The sequence below is a fragment of the Lonchura striata genome, chromosome 36, assembly GCF_050655825.1.
Source record: "Lonchura striata isolate lonStrDom1 chromosome 36, ASM5065582v1, whole genome shotgun sequence".
Lineage (NCBI taxonomy): Eukaryota > Metazoa > Chordata > Aves > Passeriformes > Estrildidae > Lonchura > Lonchura striata.
In genome coordinates this window covers 2,663,469-2,685,407 of record NC_140738.1, presented here as the reverse complement: position 1 = coordinate 2,685,407, position 21,939 = coordinate 2,663,469, and the positions used below count along the sequence as shown (strand labels likewise).

Below are 21,939 nucleotides of genomic sequence, written 5' to 3'. Positions count from 1 at the left end.
CTTGGGGCTCCAGCCACAAGGACAGGAGACTCCTGTCAAGGATGGTGCAAATGCCACAGTCTGCCCTCGAGGGCAGCTGCAGAAGAGATGCCTCTGGAAGGCCAGGGGTCACCAAGTGCTCTGGTCTGGCCACAAGCTCACCTGCAGGAGTAATACCTTGGGAAAGCTCTGGGTCAGCAAGGAACGAGTGGCTGTGCAGGGCTCCTCACAGCACCGCTCTCTCGCGTCCTCTCTCGTCGTGTGCACCGAGCACTGTGGAGTGTAACTGTAACTTGTAACTGCCAACACCTCTGCCAGAGCGTGTCACCAAGGGCCCTTGGAATCCCTGCCCCGTTCCATTCCACGGTGACCATGCTGCACCGTGTCACCAAGGGCCCTTGGAATCCCTGCCCCGTTCCATTCCACGGTGACCATGCTGCACCGTGTCACCAAGGGCCCTTGGATCCCCTGTCCCGTTCCATTCCACGGTGACCATGCTGCACCGTGTCACCAAGGGCCCTTGCACGCACTGCCACCTGCCCTGGGGCCACCCCCAGCCCCCCAGAGTGGCCCAGGGTGGAAGGAATGCCTTGCCCCAGGTGTGTCAGACAGCCCAACAGGATCTTTAGGAAGGGCTCAGCCCATCAGCAAACGCTGCCCTGCTCTGCGGGCTCAGAGCAGCAGGAGCCCCCGCAGCTGCCGACGCAGCCGCGGCGGGAAGGGCACGGGGCCTCCACAGAAGCTGGCACGGCCTCCTCGGGACACGTCCCACATGGTGGCCATCCTAAGCACGGCCGTGGGACACAGACCAGGAACGTGTGGGCCAGGGCAGGAATGCTGCTCTGAGCCCTGGGGCCCGGGCAGCGCTGACAGCAGCAGGTGAGGCACAGTCCCTGCCCAAGCAGAGTTCCCCCGAGCCCTGGCAGCACCAGTGCCCGTCTCCTGCCCCAGAAACCTGTGCCCCAAAAGGGCTTCTCTGCCAGAGGGCAGCCAAAGCTGGTGTGCACTGGGGGCTGTGCTCTGTCCTACAGGGGCTGTTGGGAGCAGCACCTGGAGCAACTGGGGGCAACACTTGGTGCGTGTCAGATGTTGTTGCTCCTTCCTGGGATGATTTTTTCATGGAAGGGATTAGCAGCAGCACAGAAACACCAACAACTACTGAACTTCACAGGACAAAGAGACTCCACTGAAACACTGCCATGTTTCCTTGTGCTTTTGCGTCTTTCTTGCACTCTGAAAGAAGAAGAATTGGCCCAAGCCCTGCTATTCAAATCTCCAGCTGCTGTGTGTCTTCCTGTGGCAGCTCACTGCAAACACAACTGGCTGCCTGCTCAGCTGGGCAATGGACGGCCACAAACAGGGAGGGCCCTGGTGAACATCTCTTTGGTCTCGTGGGGCAGCGAGAACACAGGAGACAAAGACTGCTCCTCCCGAGTTCATGGGGCAACAGAGAGATTTTATTTCCCAAGCCCCCCCTTACACAGGGCATTTGAAAGACCAGGCCTGGAAGCTCTCATTGGTTTGAGCTCCACACCCCTTCAGGTTCTGGCCCGTGAGGTGCCTGCAGTTTTGGGAGATATTTGATTGGTCAAGACCCCTGTCAATCATGGGAACACCTCACCCTCCTTTTCTTTATAAAATTCTGTGTATTGTTCTCTGTCACCCATCTGCAAGGGCCCTTTGCAAACATGGGGACAGAGGACAGTGTGCATCTAATTTACACTGGAGCTGCAGCATTCCCCTCCAGGAACTGTTAGGGGAGAACTCAGGCCACAGGCATAATTCTTCTTGGTTACAAATTGAACTTATCTCTAAAAGCAGAAAGCTATTTAACCCTGAGCCCATTTAACCCTTAGAGAAAAACCCAATTTTAAAAAACAACCTTTAAGCACTTGATCCCTTGGGGAAAAACCAAACTCCCAGAAAACAATCTGTAAACAGAAAAACCGTTTGCAAACATGAGAAATAATTTGTAAATAAATCAAGTCCTTCTATGAACTGTCCATGAGGCAGGTGATCATTTGTAATGCTGTCTGTGGTTTCCAGTGTCCATATTTTAGGCAGCTGTATCATACTGTTGTAGGATTTATTGTAAAACATGGGAACAGACTCAGAGGGGAGGAGGCTGTACCCTCAATCCAACCCCTTTCCCCTTTTTTCTTTGTATAATAAATAATAATAGGAAGAGCACATGTATTTTGAATACTATTAAGTTATGCAAAGTTTCATCCAGGTTTACTGGTAATATTTTTCTTTACCAGCCAGGTTCAGGACAAAGAACTTGATTGGGAGATGTTTTGATAAGGGCAAGGAACTCGGTTGGGAGACATTTTCTACATTTATATTTTATCTAGTGCAAACCATATACTTTTTTCCCTTTGTTAGAAGTTAGAAATTTTGTTATTGACTTTAATAGCTGACTTTTAAAATGATTATAAGTGGCAGAATTCAGTGAAAAAACTTTACAACTGCAATTTGCTTATGAAAAATCCAAGCTCTGTGTGTACCTCAGTGGATATTCTTTGAATCATACCAGTTTATCTTGAAGCAATGCAAGAATAATTACTAGAATATTAAGAAAAGGCATGTTAATACACATACTAGGACTTCTTTAAGACAATGATTTACTAAAATATGAATCTCGATCTAATATTGATATCCAACTGAGACAGACAAAAACTCCCTAAGATTTTAAAGTTCAAAAGTGTATGTTTATTGAGACAGCTGGGCAGTAGGTGGGATAATTCCCTAATGCACACTGCAAAAATCACAGGTATTACAAAGCTTTTTTATTTACAGAAGTCCTGAATACACAAAATATGAATGCATATTCATATCCCCGTCACTTCCTCTGCTCCGCTTCATGTGCTAATTGGCAAAAAGGCAATTAAGCATGTGTAGTTCTGTTCCCTGAAATGAGTCAGGGGTCCATTTTTGGGAGGGGTCTCCAAAATGAGGAAGTAAAATAAGTCTTCCTCGTTCTGATCTTTCTGCCTTTCCCATGCATACGTGACAAATGAATCCTTGCCGTATTCCTGTGCTTAATGGATCCCTAAAGTATGGGAAGTCTGCAACTGTTTTTGTGCCCCTGAAATCTCTTTATCAGCAGGAGCGGGGCTGGGATGTGCTCTGGTGCCTGGGACATCACCAGGAGCAGGGCTGGGATGTGCCCTGGTGCCTGGGACATCACCAGGAGCGGGGCTGGCTCTGATGCTCTCCGGTGCCTGGGACATGACAAGGGGTGGTGCTGGCTGGGGTTTGTTTGGTGCCTGTGCAATCCCAAGGGCAGTGTCACAGCGGGGCAGCTCTCAGTGTCCCCAGCAGGTCACAGTGTCCAGGGCAGCCCGTGCCAGCGGTCACTGCGCACACGGGGCAGGGTGGGCTGGACAGGGGACAGGGCAGAAACGCTGCCCCGGGACTGGGGTCTCCCCCTGCCTCTGGGGCCCAGGCCCTGCTGGGAGCGCCTTGGGCAGGGCACGGGGCTGCTGCCGGGCCAGGGGGACAGGCCGTGCCCCCTGTCCCCTGCTGCTGGGCCAGGGGGACAGGCCGTGCCCCCTGTCCCCTGCTGCTGGGCCAGGGGGACAGGCCGTGCCCCCTGTCCCCTGCTGCTTTGCCAGGGGACAGGCCGTGCCCCCTGTCCCCTGCTGCTTTGCCAGGGGACAGGCCGTGCCCCCTGCCAGCTGCCCAGGCCCCTCTGATGCCTGTCCCTCGTCCCTGTGGCTCCTGTCCCCACCACTCCCCACCACCTTCACTCCCTCTGTCAAAGCCCCACTCAACCCCTTCACAGTGACCTCTGGAAAGAAAGAATGAATGAAGGAAAGGAAGTGTTGGCTGTTCACCCTGGCTAGATGTCAGGCACCCACCAAAGCTGCTCTCTCACTCCCCTCCAGAGATGGACAGGAGGGAGAAAACAGAATGAAGGCTTCATGGGTTGAGCTAAGGACTGGGACAAATCACTCAGCAAATTCCATCATGGGCAAGCCATTTTCAAAATTGGAGATAATAATGGAATTTTTGCTATCTGGATCAGGGCAGGATAGTGAGAAGTAAAACCAAGCTTTAAAAACACCTTCTGCCCTTCCCTCCCTCCTTCCCAGCTCTACCTCCCCCCGCAGTGGGTGCAGGGAGACAGGGAATGGGGGCTCTGGTCAGTTCATCCCCTGTTGTTTCTCCTGCTGCTTGGGGAGAGGAGTCATTCCCCTGCTGTGCCAGGGGTCCCTTCTGGAGACACTTCTCCATGAATTTCTCCACGGTGAGTTCATCCCACGGACAGCAGTTCTCCACAAGCTGCTGCAGCGTGGCTCGCTCCTCCATGGGCTCACAAGTCCTGGCAGGGCCCTGCTCCAGCGTGGGCTCCTCTCCAGGGGTTTGCAGGTCCCTGCCAGGTCCCTGCTCCAGCACAGGTTTCTCATGGGGTCGCAGCCTCTGCTCAGGCATCCCCCTGCTCCAGCACGGGCTCCTCCAGGCGCTGCAGGTGCATCTCTGCCCTCCATGCCCTCCATAGGCTGCAGGGCCCAGCTGCCTCACCAGGGACTGACCAGGGAATCTCAGGGCAATCAGCTCCAGCAGCTGGAGCAGCTCCTGCCCCTCCTGCCCTGCCCTGCCCTGGGGGTGTGCAGAGCTGTTCCCCTCACAGGTCCTCACCCTGCTCCTCCCTGCTCACAGTCACAACTCCAGGATCACCCATTTCCTTAAATCTCTTATTCCAAAGGCATTACCACCATTTCTAACTGGGCCAGCCTTGTCCAGCAGCCAGTCTGTCCTGGAGCCGGCTGGAATTGACTCTGTGGGACATGGAGGAGCAGCTGCTTTCACAGAAGCTGCTCCTAGAGCTCCTCCCTTTCCAAAACCTGGCCATGCAAACCTGGTATAAGTATGGTAGAATTTTTATTACCACTCTTAATTGTTATTATTTCTATTACCTCTATTTTTGCTATTAATGGTACAGTTATTATTAGTAGTAGTATTTTTAGTCTTTTGGACTCTATATTAATAGTGGCTAGATTAGAACTGGAAAAAAAGGTATTTCATTGCAAGTAACGGTTAGAGTTTTGTCAGCCTCTTGCCCTGCCCTGTTCTGTGTCATTGTTGTGTCTGTGTCTGAAGCTGCTGCTGCCAGGCCTCCCTATTTCTCTGGTTTGGGAAATTCCATGGCATTGCTCACATGTCAGAAAGAGAGGGGCTCATTCCATTCAAACGCATGCCCTTAGCTCTTCGAGTCCCATTGTTGGAAGCTTGTTTTCTAACATTGTTGACTTTCTCAGCTTCTGTTAATATTTGTGATTTTATAACAAAATGTTCTTGGGTGTGATTGTGCAAGATTCTCTAATCAGCTTTCAGTTTGCTCTTGGGTTTCTTACCGGTGTGTCCGAGCTGAAGGCAGCATTTTGGGTGGGAGGCTTCAGCGGGAGCTGGGATTGCCTCGGCAGCAGCTGGTTTTGCAATGTGAGCAGAGCTGACAGAGATTCCGTGCGCTGAATATTCCGCCTGGTTGGAGCCGCAGTGCCCGGCTGGAGGGAGCCGCGCCGGGCGCTGCGGGTTGTGCCGGGCCGGGCAGCGGCCGCAGCCCCGGCAGGGCCCGGCCGTGGACACGGAGCCTTTGCTGGGCAGGGCTCGGCCCTGCGGCGCCGGGCGGGCGGTGCCGCTCCCGCCGGGAGCCTGCGGGAGCCGGGACAGCGAGAGAGCCCGGGCCGAGCATCAGCCCCGGGGCACGGCCCGGGAGGGGGCACAGCCCGGGGGTCCCGCAGAGCCTCCCTGCTCCAGAGCCGCGCCTGCCGCAGCGGGGCAGCTGCGGCACCTGCGGGGCACGGAGGAGCCGCAGGCGGCGTTCCGAGCGCTCCTTCGGGGCAGGATTTTGTCCCGCTGCGGGGAATTCCCGCGGGCCGGGCGGGCCGGGGCCGCTGCCGAGCGCCGCCGCCTTTCCCGGGAGCCGCCGGGCAGAGCTCTCTGCTCGGGGCTGGGAAAAACACCTTCACTGCCCTGGGAACATTTAAAAAGTTTAATACAGGACAAGAGGAGACAAGGGCCATAGAGCAAAGGTTGTTAGGGCCGGGTGCATCTCGGCACTGAGCCAAGAGCACACGGTTATCTCCGGAGATACCCCTTGAATACCTTTTCCCTTACACCAGCCGGTTGCATATTCATAGCATCTTATGCATAGTAAACTTTTTCCCAAGCTAGTTTACATATTCCAAGAACTGTTCAGCATGGCTCCTCCTCGGTTCCATCTTTTTAGGGCATGTGTATTCCTTGGTTGTGGTTTTGGTCCTTTTTTATCATCATCTTCAGTTTTGGCCCCGGCCCACACTGCCTTCAGACGGTGGAGTGCTGATGGTTGGCAGATCTGTACAGGTGTCCTCATCCTGTGCTCACCGGATGTTATCCCATCCAAGCAGGAATTTTAACACAAGCATGCTTCTATCAGCTATGGCACTACTATGTCTGAGCGTAATCAATGAACAACAGAAATAAAAACTATATAACAAAGTTATTGTAACACCACACATATAAAATCCAATGGAATATTTGCAAAAAGCCAATATTATAATATGTATCTATGACAGGGCCAAGGGCCGGGTGCCCGCTCGGTGGCCCCGGGACAGCAGAATTTTGGGGTCCCGGTGCTGGCTGCCGGCAGAGCCCCGGCGCTGGGCCGGGGATGCGTGGGACCCTCCCGCGGTGGGGTTGGGCTGCCCGGGGCAGGCGCTGCATCGTCAGCCCGGAGCCACCGGGGATCGCCCGGTACCGGCGGGGCGGGGCTGGGGAGCGGAGAAGGGCGGCACCGGAGCTGGGGGACCCTCTGCAGCCTGCGGGGTCGGACATACCGATAAGGGGGTCCCCGGGAGCCTGGAACGTTGTGAAAAACGCTAATCACTTGGTTTTTAAAATTTTAAACGTTTAATAATAATAAAATGGTTATAAAAAAAGTAACACAATTAGACTAATCAAATTTAGAGTTAGGACAATTACAAGACAATAAAAAGCAAAAAAAAATATAGACGTCCAGATGCTCTCGGACACTTAAGCCAGGACAAGCATGCCTTGTGAACAAAGGAATAACCTTAAAAGCAATAGCCTATTGCATATTCATGTATCTCATACATGATGCATAAATTCCTTGCAAATTAGGAACTTTTCTGGATTTTGTCAACTTCTTTCCCTTAATCCTGGTGCTTCCATAAAGATGGAGACAAGATGGAAGAATGTTTGTCTTTTCTGATAAGGAGGTTGTAACTCTATGTGCCCCAAGTCACCGCCATCCCTGTGTGAAGAGTTTATTGATTATCTCATCTCTTGCTTGAGCAAGTAAAAAAATCCTACATCGCAGAGTTTCTATTTTAATATTATGTTGTTACCTAAAACTCTATTTAACACACTACTTAAGAGAATTAATACAGCATAACTTTCTAACATTACACATATAATATTCATTGTAACATTTGTGAAAAGCCAATCATAAAATAAGCATTCTACACAGAAAGTGTTGAAATGGTAAAACCAGTCAAAACCCCTTAGGAATTGGAAGGAAAACCAGAGGCAGTGGCAGCTAACACCTCAGAAACCCGTGGCTTTTGCTCCTCTCTTTGACCTGAGAGCTTCCTGGGCAGGGGCGACTCTTCCAATTGCACCAGCGTGGCCATGGCTGGGAAGGGCAGCGAGCAGATGGGTTGAGCTTCTCCTGCCAGCCCCTGAAGTGCCAGCTGTCATTTGTGTGCGCTGAGGATTCCCTTCAGGCTCGGAGCTGGCGCAGCTGCTCCTGGGCGCTGCTCGCCCGCGGGCGCAGCGGTGCTGCAGCCGCTGTCCCGCACACAGGGAGGGCTCTGGAGCCTCCCAGGGCACCAAGGAGCGGAGCAGGGAACGTGCCGGGATCTGCTGCAGGACCGTGGGGCTGTGGGGGATCCTTCGGTCTCTTAGATGGGGCAGGGAGGGGGCAAATGGAATCAAGGTGAGACAGGATCAGGCAGCCCCACGCCAGGCAGCGTTTTCTCCTCTGAGAGCTCCTCTGAGCTGAGCGAGCTGGTGAATCCTGCGGAGCAAATGAGACCCGGGAGCGAGGGAAGGGCTGGCTGGGAAGGAGTCAGATAAACCCAGTGGGTATTTCCCTTCCCAAAGGGCTCCTGGGGTGACAAAGGAGACAAGAAGGATTCCCCATCTCATGACATTCCCTTTTTTCCTTCAGTAGCCCTATTGCAGTCACTGCATACAAGAGTTTAGTTGATCCCTTTGATGCCAGGGAGCACCCAGAACTTGAACCTCGCTGGATCCAGCCCTGTCTGCCTATCACCGAGCAGAGGGAAAAGATAAAGAACCTGGGTGGGGGTGGAGCCAAAATGGCACTTTGCCACTTCTGATCTGCTCCCAGCTTTTGCAGCAGGGCAACAACCCCATCGCTGCAAACCACTCCCTTTTGCAAGGCACAGTTGGACCTCGCTGGCAGCTCAGGGCTCCTGAAGGGGCTGCTGCAGTTGGCAACTGGAGCTGTTGTTGAACTTTTCACATTGCTTAACGCCCCCTGCCAAATGCCATCAAGTGGCTGAGGAAGGACACAAAAATATTACCCTGGAGAAAGTGGGGCCAAAAGCTTGGAAAAGGATAAAAGAAATGTTCTGATGATGACAATGACAAAAAACCACAATTTATTTTTGACAGCAAATGAATACCCACAGCCCTCCAGCCCTCCCAGACTGGCAGGCCGAGTGGGGCCGTTTCCATGGCATGAGGAGCTGGCAGTCTGCAGAGAGAAACCAGAGAGCCACGGTCAGTCACAGAAGGCTCCTGTGCCCCTGTCCCACCACGGCCTGTGCCTGGGCAGGCTGCTGTGTGCTCAGAGCCCAAACCTCCTGACCCATTCTCCGTTTTTAGAGAAGGGCAGAGTGGTAAGCCACATTCCATCTCCTCTGCTGAAGCACAGCCCAGCAGCCTCCTCAGCAGCTGCAAGGGCGGGATGCCCGTGTGCCTGGTTTCCTGGCTCCCCGGCAGACCAGGGGTTAAACGTTGGGTGTCTCCTGGATTGTCCCCGGAAAGGGCCCATCTCTGCACCGAGCTACCTTTTTTCATTTAGAAATTAGGTCTTTCTTTCTCTGCCAACTGGTTTCTCCAGCCCCGGCTGCAGCCACTGGTCATATAAAACTTTAAGAATCTTTTTCTACAAGCACAACTGACTTGATGTATAATTTACATAAACACGAATGATTCCATAACATATGTTACAATGGGGCTGCGGAGATCCCCCTGCAGGTCCATGGGGATGCAGAGATCCCCCCGCAGGTCCATGGGGATGCGGAGATCCCCTGCAGATCCATGGGGATGCGGAGATCCCCTGCAGGTCCATGGGGATGCAGAGATCCCCCTGCAGGTCCATGGCGATGCAGAGATCCCCTGCAGGTCCATGGGGATGCAGAGATCCCCCTGCAGGTCCATGGGGATGCAGAGATCCCCTGCAGCCCCTGGAGGAGCCGGGCTGGAGCTCGGCGATGCCTGAGAGGAGGCTGTGAGCCCGCGGGCAGAGGGGCCCCGCTGGAGCAGCCTGTCCTGGCAGGACTGAGCCCGTGGCACAGTGACCCACGCTGCAGCACTCGGAGGGGGCTGTGCCCAGGGGATGGACTCCGCTCCGAGAAGTTCCTGGAGAAGTCTCGGCCGGGAGAGAGCGCAGGGTGCAGCAGGGAACGACTCCTGTCCCTGAGCAGAGGGAGAAGCCCCGGGGGATGAGCTGAGCATGGCCCCATTCCCTGTCTCCTGCCCTGCCGGGGGAGGAGGTGCAGCTGGGAGCAGGGAGGCGTGGGGAAAGCTGCATTTAAGGCTCTGCACTGACTTCTCCTGCTCCTGCTCCGAGTCTTTGGAGTTTTCCGCCAGAAATCTCTCCCCTGCCCCACCCACCCACAGGGCTTCGGGCAGGTTTCCCTTTTCGGGGGAAATCAAAGCGAAGCTCTGATGCGCTAACGAGGGGCAGGAGAAGTGAGGCTCCTGGGCTTCCCGCAGAGGCGGAGGCACGGGAGGCGCAGGGCCGGGAAAGCCGTGGCGGGAGGCGCGGAGAAGTTTGTTTGTGTGGGCAGCTCAATCCCGGCTCGGGCCGGGCCCGTGCCGGGGCTGTTCCTCATCTCCGGCTTTCCCCTCACGCAGCCCGGGGGCGCCGAGAGCGCGGGGCGAGGCGGGGCCGTGCGCAGAGCCCGCCCCGAGCTCGCTGCCATTGGCCGCCGGTGCCGTCAGTCGCGGCTGCGGCGCGCTGATTGGTGGGAGCGGGGCGCGGCGCGGCCCCGGCGGCGGGCTGAGGGCGGCCGTGGCCGCGCAGCGCCGCCATTGGCCGAGCGGCTGTGCGGGCCCGGCAGCGGCGGCAGCGGCCGGAGCGCGGTGAGGCGGCGGCGGCGGAGCTCGGAGGCGGCCCCGGCGCAGGTGGGAGCCGCGCTGGGCTCTGCGGGGGCTCGGGGCCGGCTGCGGGCGGAGGGGGCGGCAGGGGGCTCCGGCGGCTCGCCGGTGCCGTGTCCGGCCCGTGCCGGCCCCGGGCTGAGGGCGCTGCGGGAGCGGCTGCCCTCGGTCTCCTTCCCGCCGGGGCCGGGCAGGAGCCGCTGCCGGAGCAGCGCTGGCTCGGCCCGGCTGCTGTGGGTAGGACAGAGGGGCTGCCCCGCGGCCGGGAGCGGGCGGGGAAATTCCCGTCGCCGGAGGTTCGTGTGCCCGGCGGAGAGCGAGGAGTCCTGTCAAAGTGACTTTATTGCCGAGCAGGGGCAGAGGCCGTGGGGCATTTGCCGTGCGCTCTCTGCCGTGGCTGTAGCCCGCAGCCTCCTTTTTATCCTCATTTTCCCGGCCGATCTCCCTCTGCCTTTGCCCACCGGCTGAGTTCCTTGGAAGGTTCCGACTTCCCGAGGCGCCTGGAGCCTGTCCTCGTTAATGTGCACCCTCCTTTTGTAGAACAGCCGATATTCATGGCTCTGTTAAGTCTTTGTTCTACTCCTCGAAGTCTAGGAATGTGGCGGGACTTTGAGCAGCTCTCTGGGTCAACTTGTAACATTTATTGGAACTGATGGTTTCTCCCCTTCTCTACAAGTGCCCGGCCCTATCTCCAGGCAGATTCACTCCTTGACTCTGTTTTGTTCTTCCCGGGTCCTCTTTGGTTTTGGGATTATTCTCGGTGCCCTCATTCCCTGTCCTTTTGTAGCCGTTTGTGGATCAGGAGGCCTGGCTGCCACCTGCATGCCCTGGCTCAGCTGCTGGATGAGCTGCACTGCCAAGGTGTGGAGCATGGTAAAAAGATGAGAGTTGCTGCAGCACAGAAGAGGAGAAGCAGCATTCCTTTATCCCCTGGTGTGCTGGGGAGCCAGGAAAGCGTGTCCCATTCCCATCCTTTCCATGTTTGGACCAATACATAAACTGCTCTCCTATTTCCTTTTTATCTTTTTTAGCAATTTTCTCGTCATCTCTTTGCCAACAGCAGTTTGAGCCATTTAGTTTTCCACAAACTCCTGCTTTTTCTGCTAAGAGATAATCTGATCCCATTCTCTGGTGAAATGTTGTGTTCCTTGTTTCAGTGGCTTGGTCGGCAGGAAGGTCAGGAGCTGGAGCTGTCTGGTTGGTTCTTATTCTGAGGACAGCTTGTAATCAAATTATGCCATTCAAATGAAAAATGGGTTCTCTGTCTCCTGATATAAATTTGTGAGAAACGCCAATCACTTGGTTTTTAAAATGTTAGAAGTTTAATACTAGTAAAATGGTTATAAATGTAGGAATACAATTAGACTAATAAAAATTTAGAGTTAGGACAATTGCAAGACATTAAAAAGCAAAGACTTGCAGATGTCCGGATGCTCTCTTGGGCACTTAAGCCACAACAACCATACCTTGTGAATAAAGGAATCACCCCTAAAAAAATACACTGTTGCATATTCTTATATCCTTCATGGTTATGCATACATTTTATTTAAAACAAGTAACTCTGTCTGTTGTATGTCAGCTGTTTTTTTTAATCCCCACGGCGTCCTCCAGTCTGAGCATGGCCTGAAGAAATTAACTTCTTCTAGTAAGAAATCCATAAATTGCTCTTCTCTGGAGAATTTAGGTGTTCCTTGAGCGAATTTAGGTGTTCTCATTCCTTAACCCCCCCCCGCCACACACACACACACATGCATGTTTTCTCTTTTAACTACTAAAGCTTCATTTTATCTACAAAGCTACGTTTACCGTACTATTAAAATGTTCATACAGCACAAGTTATCATTATAACATAATACATGTAGTAACTATCTGCACAGAGCCATATAACATGCATTTTTCACAAAATCATTTTGGTTCCCAGGGGCTGGTCCATGGTGTTGTAGGATTTGTTCTGGTGGCCGTTCATCTTTTCCCCATGTTTGGGCGCTCCCTCAAGCTGGGGCTGCATCAATTGACCATTTTTTTTCTTACTCCTTCATCATATACTTGAATTCCAACTGATTTCCCTGAACTTGTTATAGCAAAACCCCCAGTGCTCTGATACACCCTGTACAGCACAGACAGGGACAGCAGATGTTGGAGTGGGCAGAGGGATGATCCCCCCCTTATTTTAGTGAAGTTTTCACAACATTCTCCATTTGCTGTTTCCCTTTGCAGCTTCAGCCATTTCTGTTGCAGAGTCAGAGATCCTCAGCATGGGCTCTGCCTTCAGCTGTGCAGATTCCATCTGTGCAAGCAGGCAGAGCTTGGGGTGAGGGGCAGAGGGAATCAGCCAATTCCTGCCCCAGGCAAGAAGAGCCAGGTACATTGTCCCCAGTTTGCCCCAGCAGTGTTAATTTGCATTTCTGAAGCTCCTCCTGGGTGCCTGGAATGCAGCTTCTCTTCCACAGCAGCCTTCAGCAGCCTCAGTTGTGCCCCCTCCCCACAATCTGCTGCTTTTTTTTTTTCCTTCAAATCATCTATTTATTGTTTATGAGTTAAAGGGTCACCTTTAAATCTCATCTAGTTTTGAAAATTTTGAAAAACTCTAATCACTTGGTTTTTAAAATTTTAAAAGTTTAATAATAATAAAATGGTTATAAAAATAATAATACAATTAGAGTTAGGACAATTACAAGACAAAAAGAGCAAAGAATTACGGACGTCCAGATGCTCTTGGACCCTAAGTCAAGAAAAGCTTGACTTGTGAACAAAGGAATCACCCTTAAACCAAGACACTTGTTGCATAGTCATACATCCTTCATGGTTATGCATACATTCTGTTCTAAACAAGAAACTCTGTTGTATGTCAACTGTTCCCTTTAATCCCCTGGCATCTTCAAGTCTGAGCAAGGCCTGAAGAAATTAGCTTCTCCTGATAAGAAGCCATAAATTCCTCTCCTTTGGAAGATTTAGGTGTTCTTCGAAGTGAGTATCTCATTCCTAAAAAGAAAACTCCCCCCACATACATAATCTCTATTTTAACATAATGTTGTAACCTAAAACTACACTTAACACAATATGTAAGGGAATTAATACAGCATAACTTTCTAACATGACACATATAATATTCATTGTAACATTTGCGAAAAGCCAATCATAAATATGCATTTTTCACAATCCCACCTCTTACTGCTCAAGCCAAATGATTTATAAAGAATATTTCCTGTCCTCTTGCATTCTTTGGACTCTGTTGGTAATCAAATAAAACATGGGATTAAACAAAGAAGAAATATCAAAACACTTGTAACACATAAAAGGAAGAATCCTAATTTCTTCCACCATCCCATTCTCAATACATTACCCCACCTGCTAGTTTTTAACGTTATTTTCCCATTTTTGGACTGATACCTGGGTCATAATTTTTTTCTGATATCCTTTGTTTTTTCCAGGATGACATCCTCATTGCCATCTATTTTCAACAATCTGTACACCCCATTCTTTAGCCAATAAATAGCGTAAAGCCAACCTATTTTAATGCACTGCAGGTGATGTTTGGCTTTGCAGACTCCATATTAATTCCAATGCCTGAGCAGCTTTGTTTATTATCTTCTCTATAACTGCTTGGAGTCATTTAATATGACTCAGGATATAATTTGGGGTTAACACAGAGCTAGACTGCTGTGCTTGTTTTACCTTTTTTTTTACTAACTGTCTCTTTACCGAATCTTGGACTATATTTCTAAGATCAAATGTAAAACAAATCCATCTCTCTCCTTTTGGACATTCCATGCCCCAAGTATTACTACTTTTTCCTAAGTTCTTTGTAATGTGATAATTTTCCCCCTTTTTCCTGAAGGTACTTAATTTGGATGGGTTATAACAGTGGCTGTTGACATGGGTGTGTGTAATAAAAAGGAACTTTGGTTTCTTTCCATGTGATACTTTCTGTAGCATTTGTGACACGATCTTGCTGCTATCTCAGAAGGGAAAAGACAACAAATGAGAGACAGAAACAGGAATGACAGAGGTCTGGCATGGCTTATACCCCCACCTCCCCTGCCTGTGGGGCTGCTGCCCACAGCAGGTACGTGTGATCTTCTCGCTGCTGAGTACAGTGCTCAATCCAGGCTTGCCCTCTGTTTCCCTTGTCACTCCTTTTTTACTCATTTCCAGGCAAATTGTTTTTGACACCTTTTAACTGTGGTTTTCCACCATTCCTCAGGTATCTCTCAGTCCACAGGCATTGATAATCCCCATCTACAAAAGCAATTTATTACTTCAGTTTTTGAGGTCTTTCTGTATAGGGGATTGATTCAGTACTCAATACTTCTTGCCACGAGAACATAGATTTTGTGAGCTACAATGCCAATTATTCTCATAATTTAAACATTCACTTATAACCCAGCTGCCATGTCCAATATGGGGATGAATCAAATAAAGTATACAGCATAGTATTAATGGCAATTTCCCTTCTTGCCTGTACAAGCCACAGGCTAAGGCCAGACTATCAGAACTCTTTGACTCAAACACTCCCGATCCTCCTGTTTGAAGTGGCAGTGTTCCTCTGCCAAGGAGGTGTCGGAGGCGTCTCAGGGCTTATTCAGGCAGGGCTTAGAACCAGTGATGCAAGCTTTGCCTTATTTCTCAGTTAGGTGTTATTCTTTGTACCTGCCTTGGATCGTTTGGGTCTTCCCAAATCATTACCACCTAGTCCTGGTTGAAAATCAATTTGGTATCACCCGGTTTAGATGTGATAGTCCATTCCTCACGTTTCTTCACAAATTCTTTTATTTTGCTGGCATGAATTCACCCTCTTTTCCATGGTTGGGATTGCTGCTTTAGTAGTACCTGGAAAGGACTTCTTAATAACACAGTGTTAAAAGAAAAACAATACTGCATTAACTTTCACCATTAGTTTTCTTCAAAACTTTCTGGGTTTAACTAAAAACTTTTTCTGTAGCTGCTTCTTCTTCTTGTATCCAGCTGTGCTAATTGCTGCAGAGGCCAATTCTTCTTCTTGTGAGCTATAATTAGTTAAATAAAAAAAGACTAGCCCAAATTTAACACAAGATGTATCACATCTCTTGGTTTTTTGCTTTTTAGGCAACATCCAACTGTTTTAGTCTTACAGACCCATTCTTCAGAACAAAAGCCTCCTTTCCTTAACAACAAAAATCAGAAGGAAAAAAAAGAAGTCTTGTTTAAAAAAATAAAGCACATTGTGAGAGTCAGCTATCTCTGCTTTGATCTTATCTCTATTGGTGGTCCAGCTCTCCCTCTTTTTCACAGCTTTGCCTTTGACTGTACTTCCTCACTCCCCTCCCCTTGTTGTCACTCTGTCTAGCAGGAATGGGGGAGAACTTACAAATAGCTGCGGTATGGGAACTTTGGGGCGTATTTCACTCTTTCTCTTTCCCTTTCTCTCTCTTTCTCTTTTTCTCTCTTCTTCTCTCTTCTCCCTTTCTCTCTGTTTCGCCCTCTTTTTCTCTCTTCACATTTCAACATCCACATTCCAATATCAGTCCACTTTCTAACATTAGTCCTACATCCTGGAGAGGTGAGTCTGCCAATCACCTCTCCCTCCTTTTTCAACTTCCTTACAAATTAAATTACTTTTGTTATGTGTGTTCTGCAGGCCTTTAATTCACGGCACCCTCCACCAAGGGCTACCAGCTACCCACAGCTGACAGTGCTAAAACTAAAGACTTATTTTGCTGTCACAATTTTCCATTCACAAGCTTGAAAGGGTTGTAGGAACAAGGTAAACAAAAACTTACTTCTGAAGTGATCTTGCCTGCAATAAAAAATTTAAGGCAATGCTTGTTAGTGCAATATAATTTGCAAAGAAGCCAAGGTTTGATTTGGGAAGGGCATCTGAGGACACAGAGCATGAGTCTTACAAATCTATAATTTGAAGAGGGAATAGACAAAATGTGGATACAGTGGGGGAGACAGCAAGTAAGGAATTTATCTCTGCAATACTCTCTTTTTGACTGCCAGGAGACACTCTCTGAAGAGGTTCTTACAGTACAAACAATAACTGGATGGGAAGAGGCACTCTTGAATTTAAGCTTTGGTGTCAAAATAGGAAACTGCCCCTGGGCACTGCAGTGCTGGAGCACCCTGCCTGCAAACTCACCAGAGGCAAGCCACTGCTGCCACGCTGCAGGGCTGCCTGCAGCACAGAGGGAACCATGGCCAAGCCCTCCCTGCAGGCCTGGGCAATCCACACAAGGAATCACAATTGCTTCATAGCTCTCTAACTCATTCAAGAAATAGGAAACTGTAGTAAACAGAGATCTCCCTCACCATCTTTTTCATATGTGTGTGTCACACACCCACTGTGATGCTGGAAGTAACAAATTGTTTACATTAGAAGATACTGAAACTTTTTCTTCATCTAGCTTTGTAGTTTCCCTTTTCTATATGTAGCCACCTCCCATTGTGGGAAAAAATGAGCCCTATTTTTTTACAAGTGTTTTGTATGCACAATTTTATTTGCTCTTCTAGATACACTGCAAGTAGTTAGCACTTCCAGAAAAAACAGCAAACAAACAAAACAAAAAAACGAAGAAAGCAAAACACATTTGGGTACATGAAAAAGGACTGGTTGGAAGGAAAATTGTTTCTCATTGACCTACCAAGCAGCTGGTGTTACCTTTAGTTTAACTTTACACACTGAGAACACTTGATTGAACAGCCTGCATTGACTCAAATTAATAGCAGGTTTTGCTATGTCACAGCTGTAAACTAGTTTTTCAATCCTAGAGTACAGTAAGTTATGTATTTCAAGATAAAAATCACAAAGCAAATTGGAAGAAATTTAGTACTGCATGAGGTGTGCACACAATTACAATTAATTTACCTCTAGAAGTCAGTTTATGACTTTCCTCTACTAGGATTGCAGTAGCTGCTGTAGCTTGAATACACACTGGCCAGCCTTGATTTACTGGATCCCACATCTTTGATAAATAAGCCACAGGTCTCTTTACTCCTCCCCACTCTTGAAACAAAACCCTATTTTGAGCTGCCCCCTTTTCTTCATTTACATACAGATGAAAGGGTTTTGCTAGTGAAGGTGAGCTTAAAGTTGATATTGGGGCTAGTTTTAACTTCTTGTTTCTTAGTTTTTCATTATCCTTTTTGATCCATTTTATATCATCTCCCTCTGTCAATTTTTTTTTTATTCAAAAATTTTACTGCCTGTGTATTTCCTTCAATTCACAATCTATAATATCCCAATAATCTGAGTATCTTTCTGATTTCCCCCTTTGAAGAGGGAGGGGGAAGGGATAGAATCCCTGTGTTTCAGTCAGGGTTGAGCTTCCAACTACCCTTACTAAGCAAGTGTCCAAGATATTTTACCTCTGATTCTACAAATTGCAGCTTCCCTTTTGATACCCTTAATCTTTTTTCCCCAAGAAAATTCAAAAGCTTTATAGTAGCCTCTCCAGCTTCAGCTTCCCCAGAAAGTAAAAGATTATCCACTTATTGGATAATTTGTATTCCAGGGGGAGTGGGGAAAGTTTGTAGTATTGTTTCTAAAGCTTGTCCGAATAAGTCTGGGGATTCTGTAAGCCCCTGTGGTAGTTTTGTCCATCTTAATTGCTGTTTTCTCCAGTTAGTGGGTCCTTCCATTCAAAAGCAAAGATAACTTGCTCTCCTGGGCTAATGGGCAAGCCCAAAAGGCATCTTTAAGGTCCACTACACTAAACCACTGATGCTGGGGAGGAACTTTACTGAAAAGAGTATAAGGATTTGGTACCACTGGATAGCGGGTCTGAGTTCCTTTGTTAACCTCCCTTAAGGCTTGTACCAGTCTATAGCTCCCATCAGGCTTCTTTACTGGGAGTATTGGGGTATTATGGGGAGACATACAAGGTTCTAATGTCCCATCCTTTGTTAGTCCTTCTATTACTGGCTTTAAACATTCCCGTCCTTCTAAAGGTACAGGATACTGCCGTACACATATGGGACAATTTTTTTTTCCTCAGTTGTAATCTTTATGGGGTCAATATTTACTCTTCCCCTATTTCCCTCCCCAGCCCAAACTTCCTTGTTAATTCTTCTTCCATCCTCCTGGCCTAGTTTTAAAAGTCTAGCTGTCATCTTCCCATCTTCTGGAACAACCCCTATTCCTAATTTCACCTGTAAATCTTGTCCCAATAAATTGCTACCTGCCCCTGGGACCAAGAAAACATCCCTCATCCAAAATTTAGTTTCTCCCTCTATTACCGCATTTTTAATAACGGGTACTGTGAAACTCTCTCCTTTTGCTCCTGTTACTATTACGGTATCTTTGCTTACACTATAACCTTTTGGAATATTTAACAGAAAGGTTCATTCTGCCCCTGTGTCTACCACAAATTCCAATTCTTCTTCTTGGGGACCCACTCTTGAAATTATCTCAGCATTCCCCACCTGGACCCACCTGCACCCCCCCTCGGCCCCATGGCCCCGTGAGGGGAATTTGGGGAGGTGGGAGTGGGGCAGCGCCAAGGCCGGGCCCCCCCGCGCTGTCCTGGCGGGAGCGGCTGCAGTGGGGACCGAGTGCGGGCGGGAGCGGCCGAGAGCCCAGCGCTGCCCCAGCCCGACCTGCCCCAGCTCCATCCCTGCCCCTGCGCTGGGATGCTGTGGGGCTGGGGGGAAGAGGGAGCCGGCAGTGGGTGCTGGGCCTGGGGGCAGGAGGAGAAGGGAAGGAGAAGCAGGCTTGAGGAACAGAATGGTCAAACGATGCAGGTGGCAGGAGAGGGTGGGATTGTGCAGGAGAAGGAGGAATAGCAGGAGAAAGAGGAGTGTGAGGAAGAGTAGAGACACAAGAGGAGGAGGAGAAGGAGCAGAAAGAGGAAGCAGCAGAAGGTTCCACCCCTCCCTGTGTCTGCAGCCTCCCCCCAGCCCCAGGAGCGCTGCTCCCCCCACATGCAGCAGGTGACTGTGGAGGGGGATCCACGATTTTCACGGGGTGAATCTTGGTGTTTCTGAGCTTGCTTGGGCTAAATGTTGGTGCTTTGGTTTTATGTGGCAGCTGAATCTTTATCTTTTGAAGGAGGTTTTTGCTGACTTGTGATGTTCGGGGAGTTTTTGATTTGTGTCTTGAAGTTTGTGGGATTTTTGGTCTGAATCTTGGTGTTTTGGAGGTTCTTACAGACACAGGATTCCCAATGACTTCCTGAGATGAACTTGGGCAAGGAGGAACCTCCAGTCCAAGAAGCTCTTCTATTGTTTTTCCCTCAAACCAGGATTTGTCTTTGCCAGGGCTTGGCTGGATGGAGGAGGAGGGAAAGTCACGGAGATGCTGCAGGAGGAGGAGCTGCAAACCCAGCCCAGGGAGCTGCGGGGAGGAAAGAGCCCCCTGAGCCAGGAAGGCGGGCGGAGATCCAGGCGGAGCTCGGAGCTGTTGGAGAAGCCTCATGGCAGGGAGAAGCCCCACAAGTGCTTGGAATGTGGGAAGGGTTTCAGCCGGAGCTCCCACCTGATTGAGCACCAGAGGATCCACACTGGGGAGAGGCCCTACGAGTGTGGGGAGTGTGGGAAGAGGTTTCGGACCAGGTCCCATCTCCTCCTCCATGAGCGGAGTCACACAGAGGAGAGGCCCTTCCGCTGCCCCGACTGCGGGAAGGGCTTCCAGCACAACTCCAATCTCACTGTGCACCAGCGCATCCACACTGGGGAGAGGCCCTACAAGTGTGGGAAATGTGGGAAGGGCTTCAAAGACATGTCTGGCCTGATCCAGCACCAGGTGATCCACACTGGGGAACGGCCCTATGAGTGCTTGGAATGTGGGAAGAGCTTTGGGAGGAGCTCAGGCCTGAGAAAACACGGGCTCATCCACACTGGGGAGAGGCCCTACGAGTGTCCCCAGTGTGGGAAGAGGTTTCACACCAGCTCCCATCTCCTCCTCCATGAGCAGATTCACACAGAGGAGAGGCCCTTCCGCTGCCCTGACTGCGGGAAGGGCTTCAAGCACAACTTCAGCCTCACCGTGCACCGGCGCATCCACACCGGGGAGAGGCCCTACGAGTGTGGGAAGTGTGGGAAGAGCTTCTCCAGGAGCTCAAAGTTGATCAGACACCAACGGAGGCACCACTAAAGGAAGCCCTGTGAGTGCCCCGAGTGAGGGAAGAGCTTGGAGTGAGGGAAGAGAGCGAGGGAAGAGCTTGGTGTGCTCCTGCAGCTCCATTCCCCATGGGAGGATCTGGGCTGGATGATCCCCAGTGACCCCCGTGGGGCAGAGCCCTGGTGTCCCTGTATGGAGAATAAAACAGAGAGTAAAGCAATGGAGCTGATAAAGGGGCCTGATATCTGAGGCCTGACTGAGCAGAAACTGTGGGAGACACAGACACAGTTTCAGTCTCCCTGGGCAAGAAGTGACCAGAAAAAATGGTGTGAGTCTTTGTGATAACATAAATGTTCCCAGGTTACTGGATGTCACGAAGAATATGTAACCAATGGGAAATTGTTACCAAAAAACAGAGCTCTCTATAAGCACTATACAAGTAAATCCCAGTATAAACACCTGGTACACTCAATAAAATTGGCTGTGGTCTAAACTGGGATGTCCCCGTCTCTCCATGGTGGATAACCCTGTTGTGGGTGATCCCCGTTGGGTGGGGGAAGGTGCTGGAGGGATTTCTTTCCCTTCTCCTGGTGCTGCCGTGGTTTGGTTGGTAATAAATTCCCTCCCTGTGCCCAGGCCGGGTCTGTTGTCCCCGTGCCGGTGCTCGGGGCGGGATCTCTCCCGTTCCTTCTCTGCACTGCCGGGCCTCTCCTCAGCCAATGAGAGAACGCGGTGGAGAAGAGTCAGCCAATCAGCGAGAGCGGGGCTGATGACTCACCAGTTGCCGGGCAGACCCGCAGCAGGCAGTGTTCCCCACCTGGACCCGCCCTCCCTGCCCAGGGCCGGCCCCGCCGTGGGGTCCCCCCAAGTCCCTCCCCAGTGCCCCCATGAACTGGGCTGGGTTTAACTGGGAAGCTTTACTGGGAACACTGGGAGCAGGGGGCAGGGGCAGAGGGACAGCAGGGCTGGGGGACACTCGACCCTCCCAAAATCAGCGTGGGGATGGAGCGGGGATCCCGGCCGGGCCCAAGACCACAGGGAGTGGCTGCAGCCGCCGGCGGCTCAGGAGCTCTATGGGCAGAGAAAAGGGGGTGACACCTGACTGGGGGCCCCAGGGGAGCACCCACACACTGGGGGAGGGAGGACACGACCCCCGGGACACCCCTGACTTTCCTGCACAGGTAGAAGCTGAGCACCAGAGCCAGGAAGACAAAGCCGAACTCGGAGTCTCCAGTTCCTGACAGCATCTTGCTGTGGCAGCATCCGGCAGCATCTCTGGGGCGTCCGCAGGGGTCAGGACCCCCCAAAAACTCTCACAGGTATCCAAGCCCCTTCAAGCACCCTCCTGGTCGCTTCCAGCCCACTCAGGATCCCCTGAAACCTCCCTCTTGATCCCTTCCTCACCTCCCCAGGACCCACCAAAGCCCCTCCTGTCCCTCTCAGGATCCCACAGCCTCCTTCCAGTCACCCCCCACTGCCCCAGGACCCCCAGACCCCTCCCAGTCTCTTCCCAGCACAACCAACCTCATCCCAATCTCTGCTTTTCCATCCCCAATCTC

The 21,939-nt window shown here is 50.7% G+C and overlaps 2 protein-coding genes across 2 annotated transcripts in view; one reads left to right on the top strand and one right to left on the bottom strand.

Annotated features, from left to right (window-relative positions):
- The window catches only part of LOC144248856 (uncharacterized), a 120,496-nt gene that overhangs the window by 91,505 nt on the left and 7,052 nt on the right, over positions 1 to 21,939 (bottom strand).
- LOC146764025 (uncharacterized) lies at positions 10,300 to 20,921 on the top strand. The gene is made up of 2 exons (XM_085565636.1): positions 10,300 to 10,368; positions 19,579 to 20,921. The coding sequence occupies exon 2, from the start codon at positions 19,616 to 19,618 to the stop codon at positions 20,411 to 20,413; it is 798 nt and encodes a 265-aa protein (XP_085421762.1). The 5' UTR covers positions 10,300 to 10,368; positions 19,579 to 19,615; the 3' UTR covers positions 20,414 to 20,921.

Coding starts and splice junctions, on each gene's coding strand:
- LOC146764025 (XM_085565636.1), top strand. CDS start 19,616: ATGCTGCAGGAGGAGGAGCTGCAAACCCAGCCCAGGGAGCTGCGGGGA.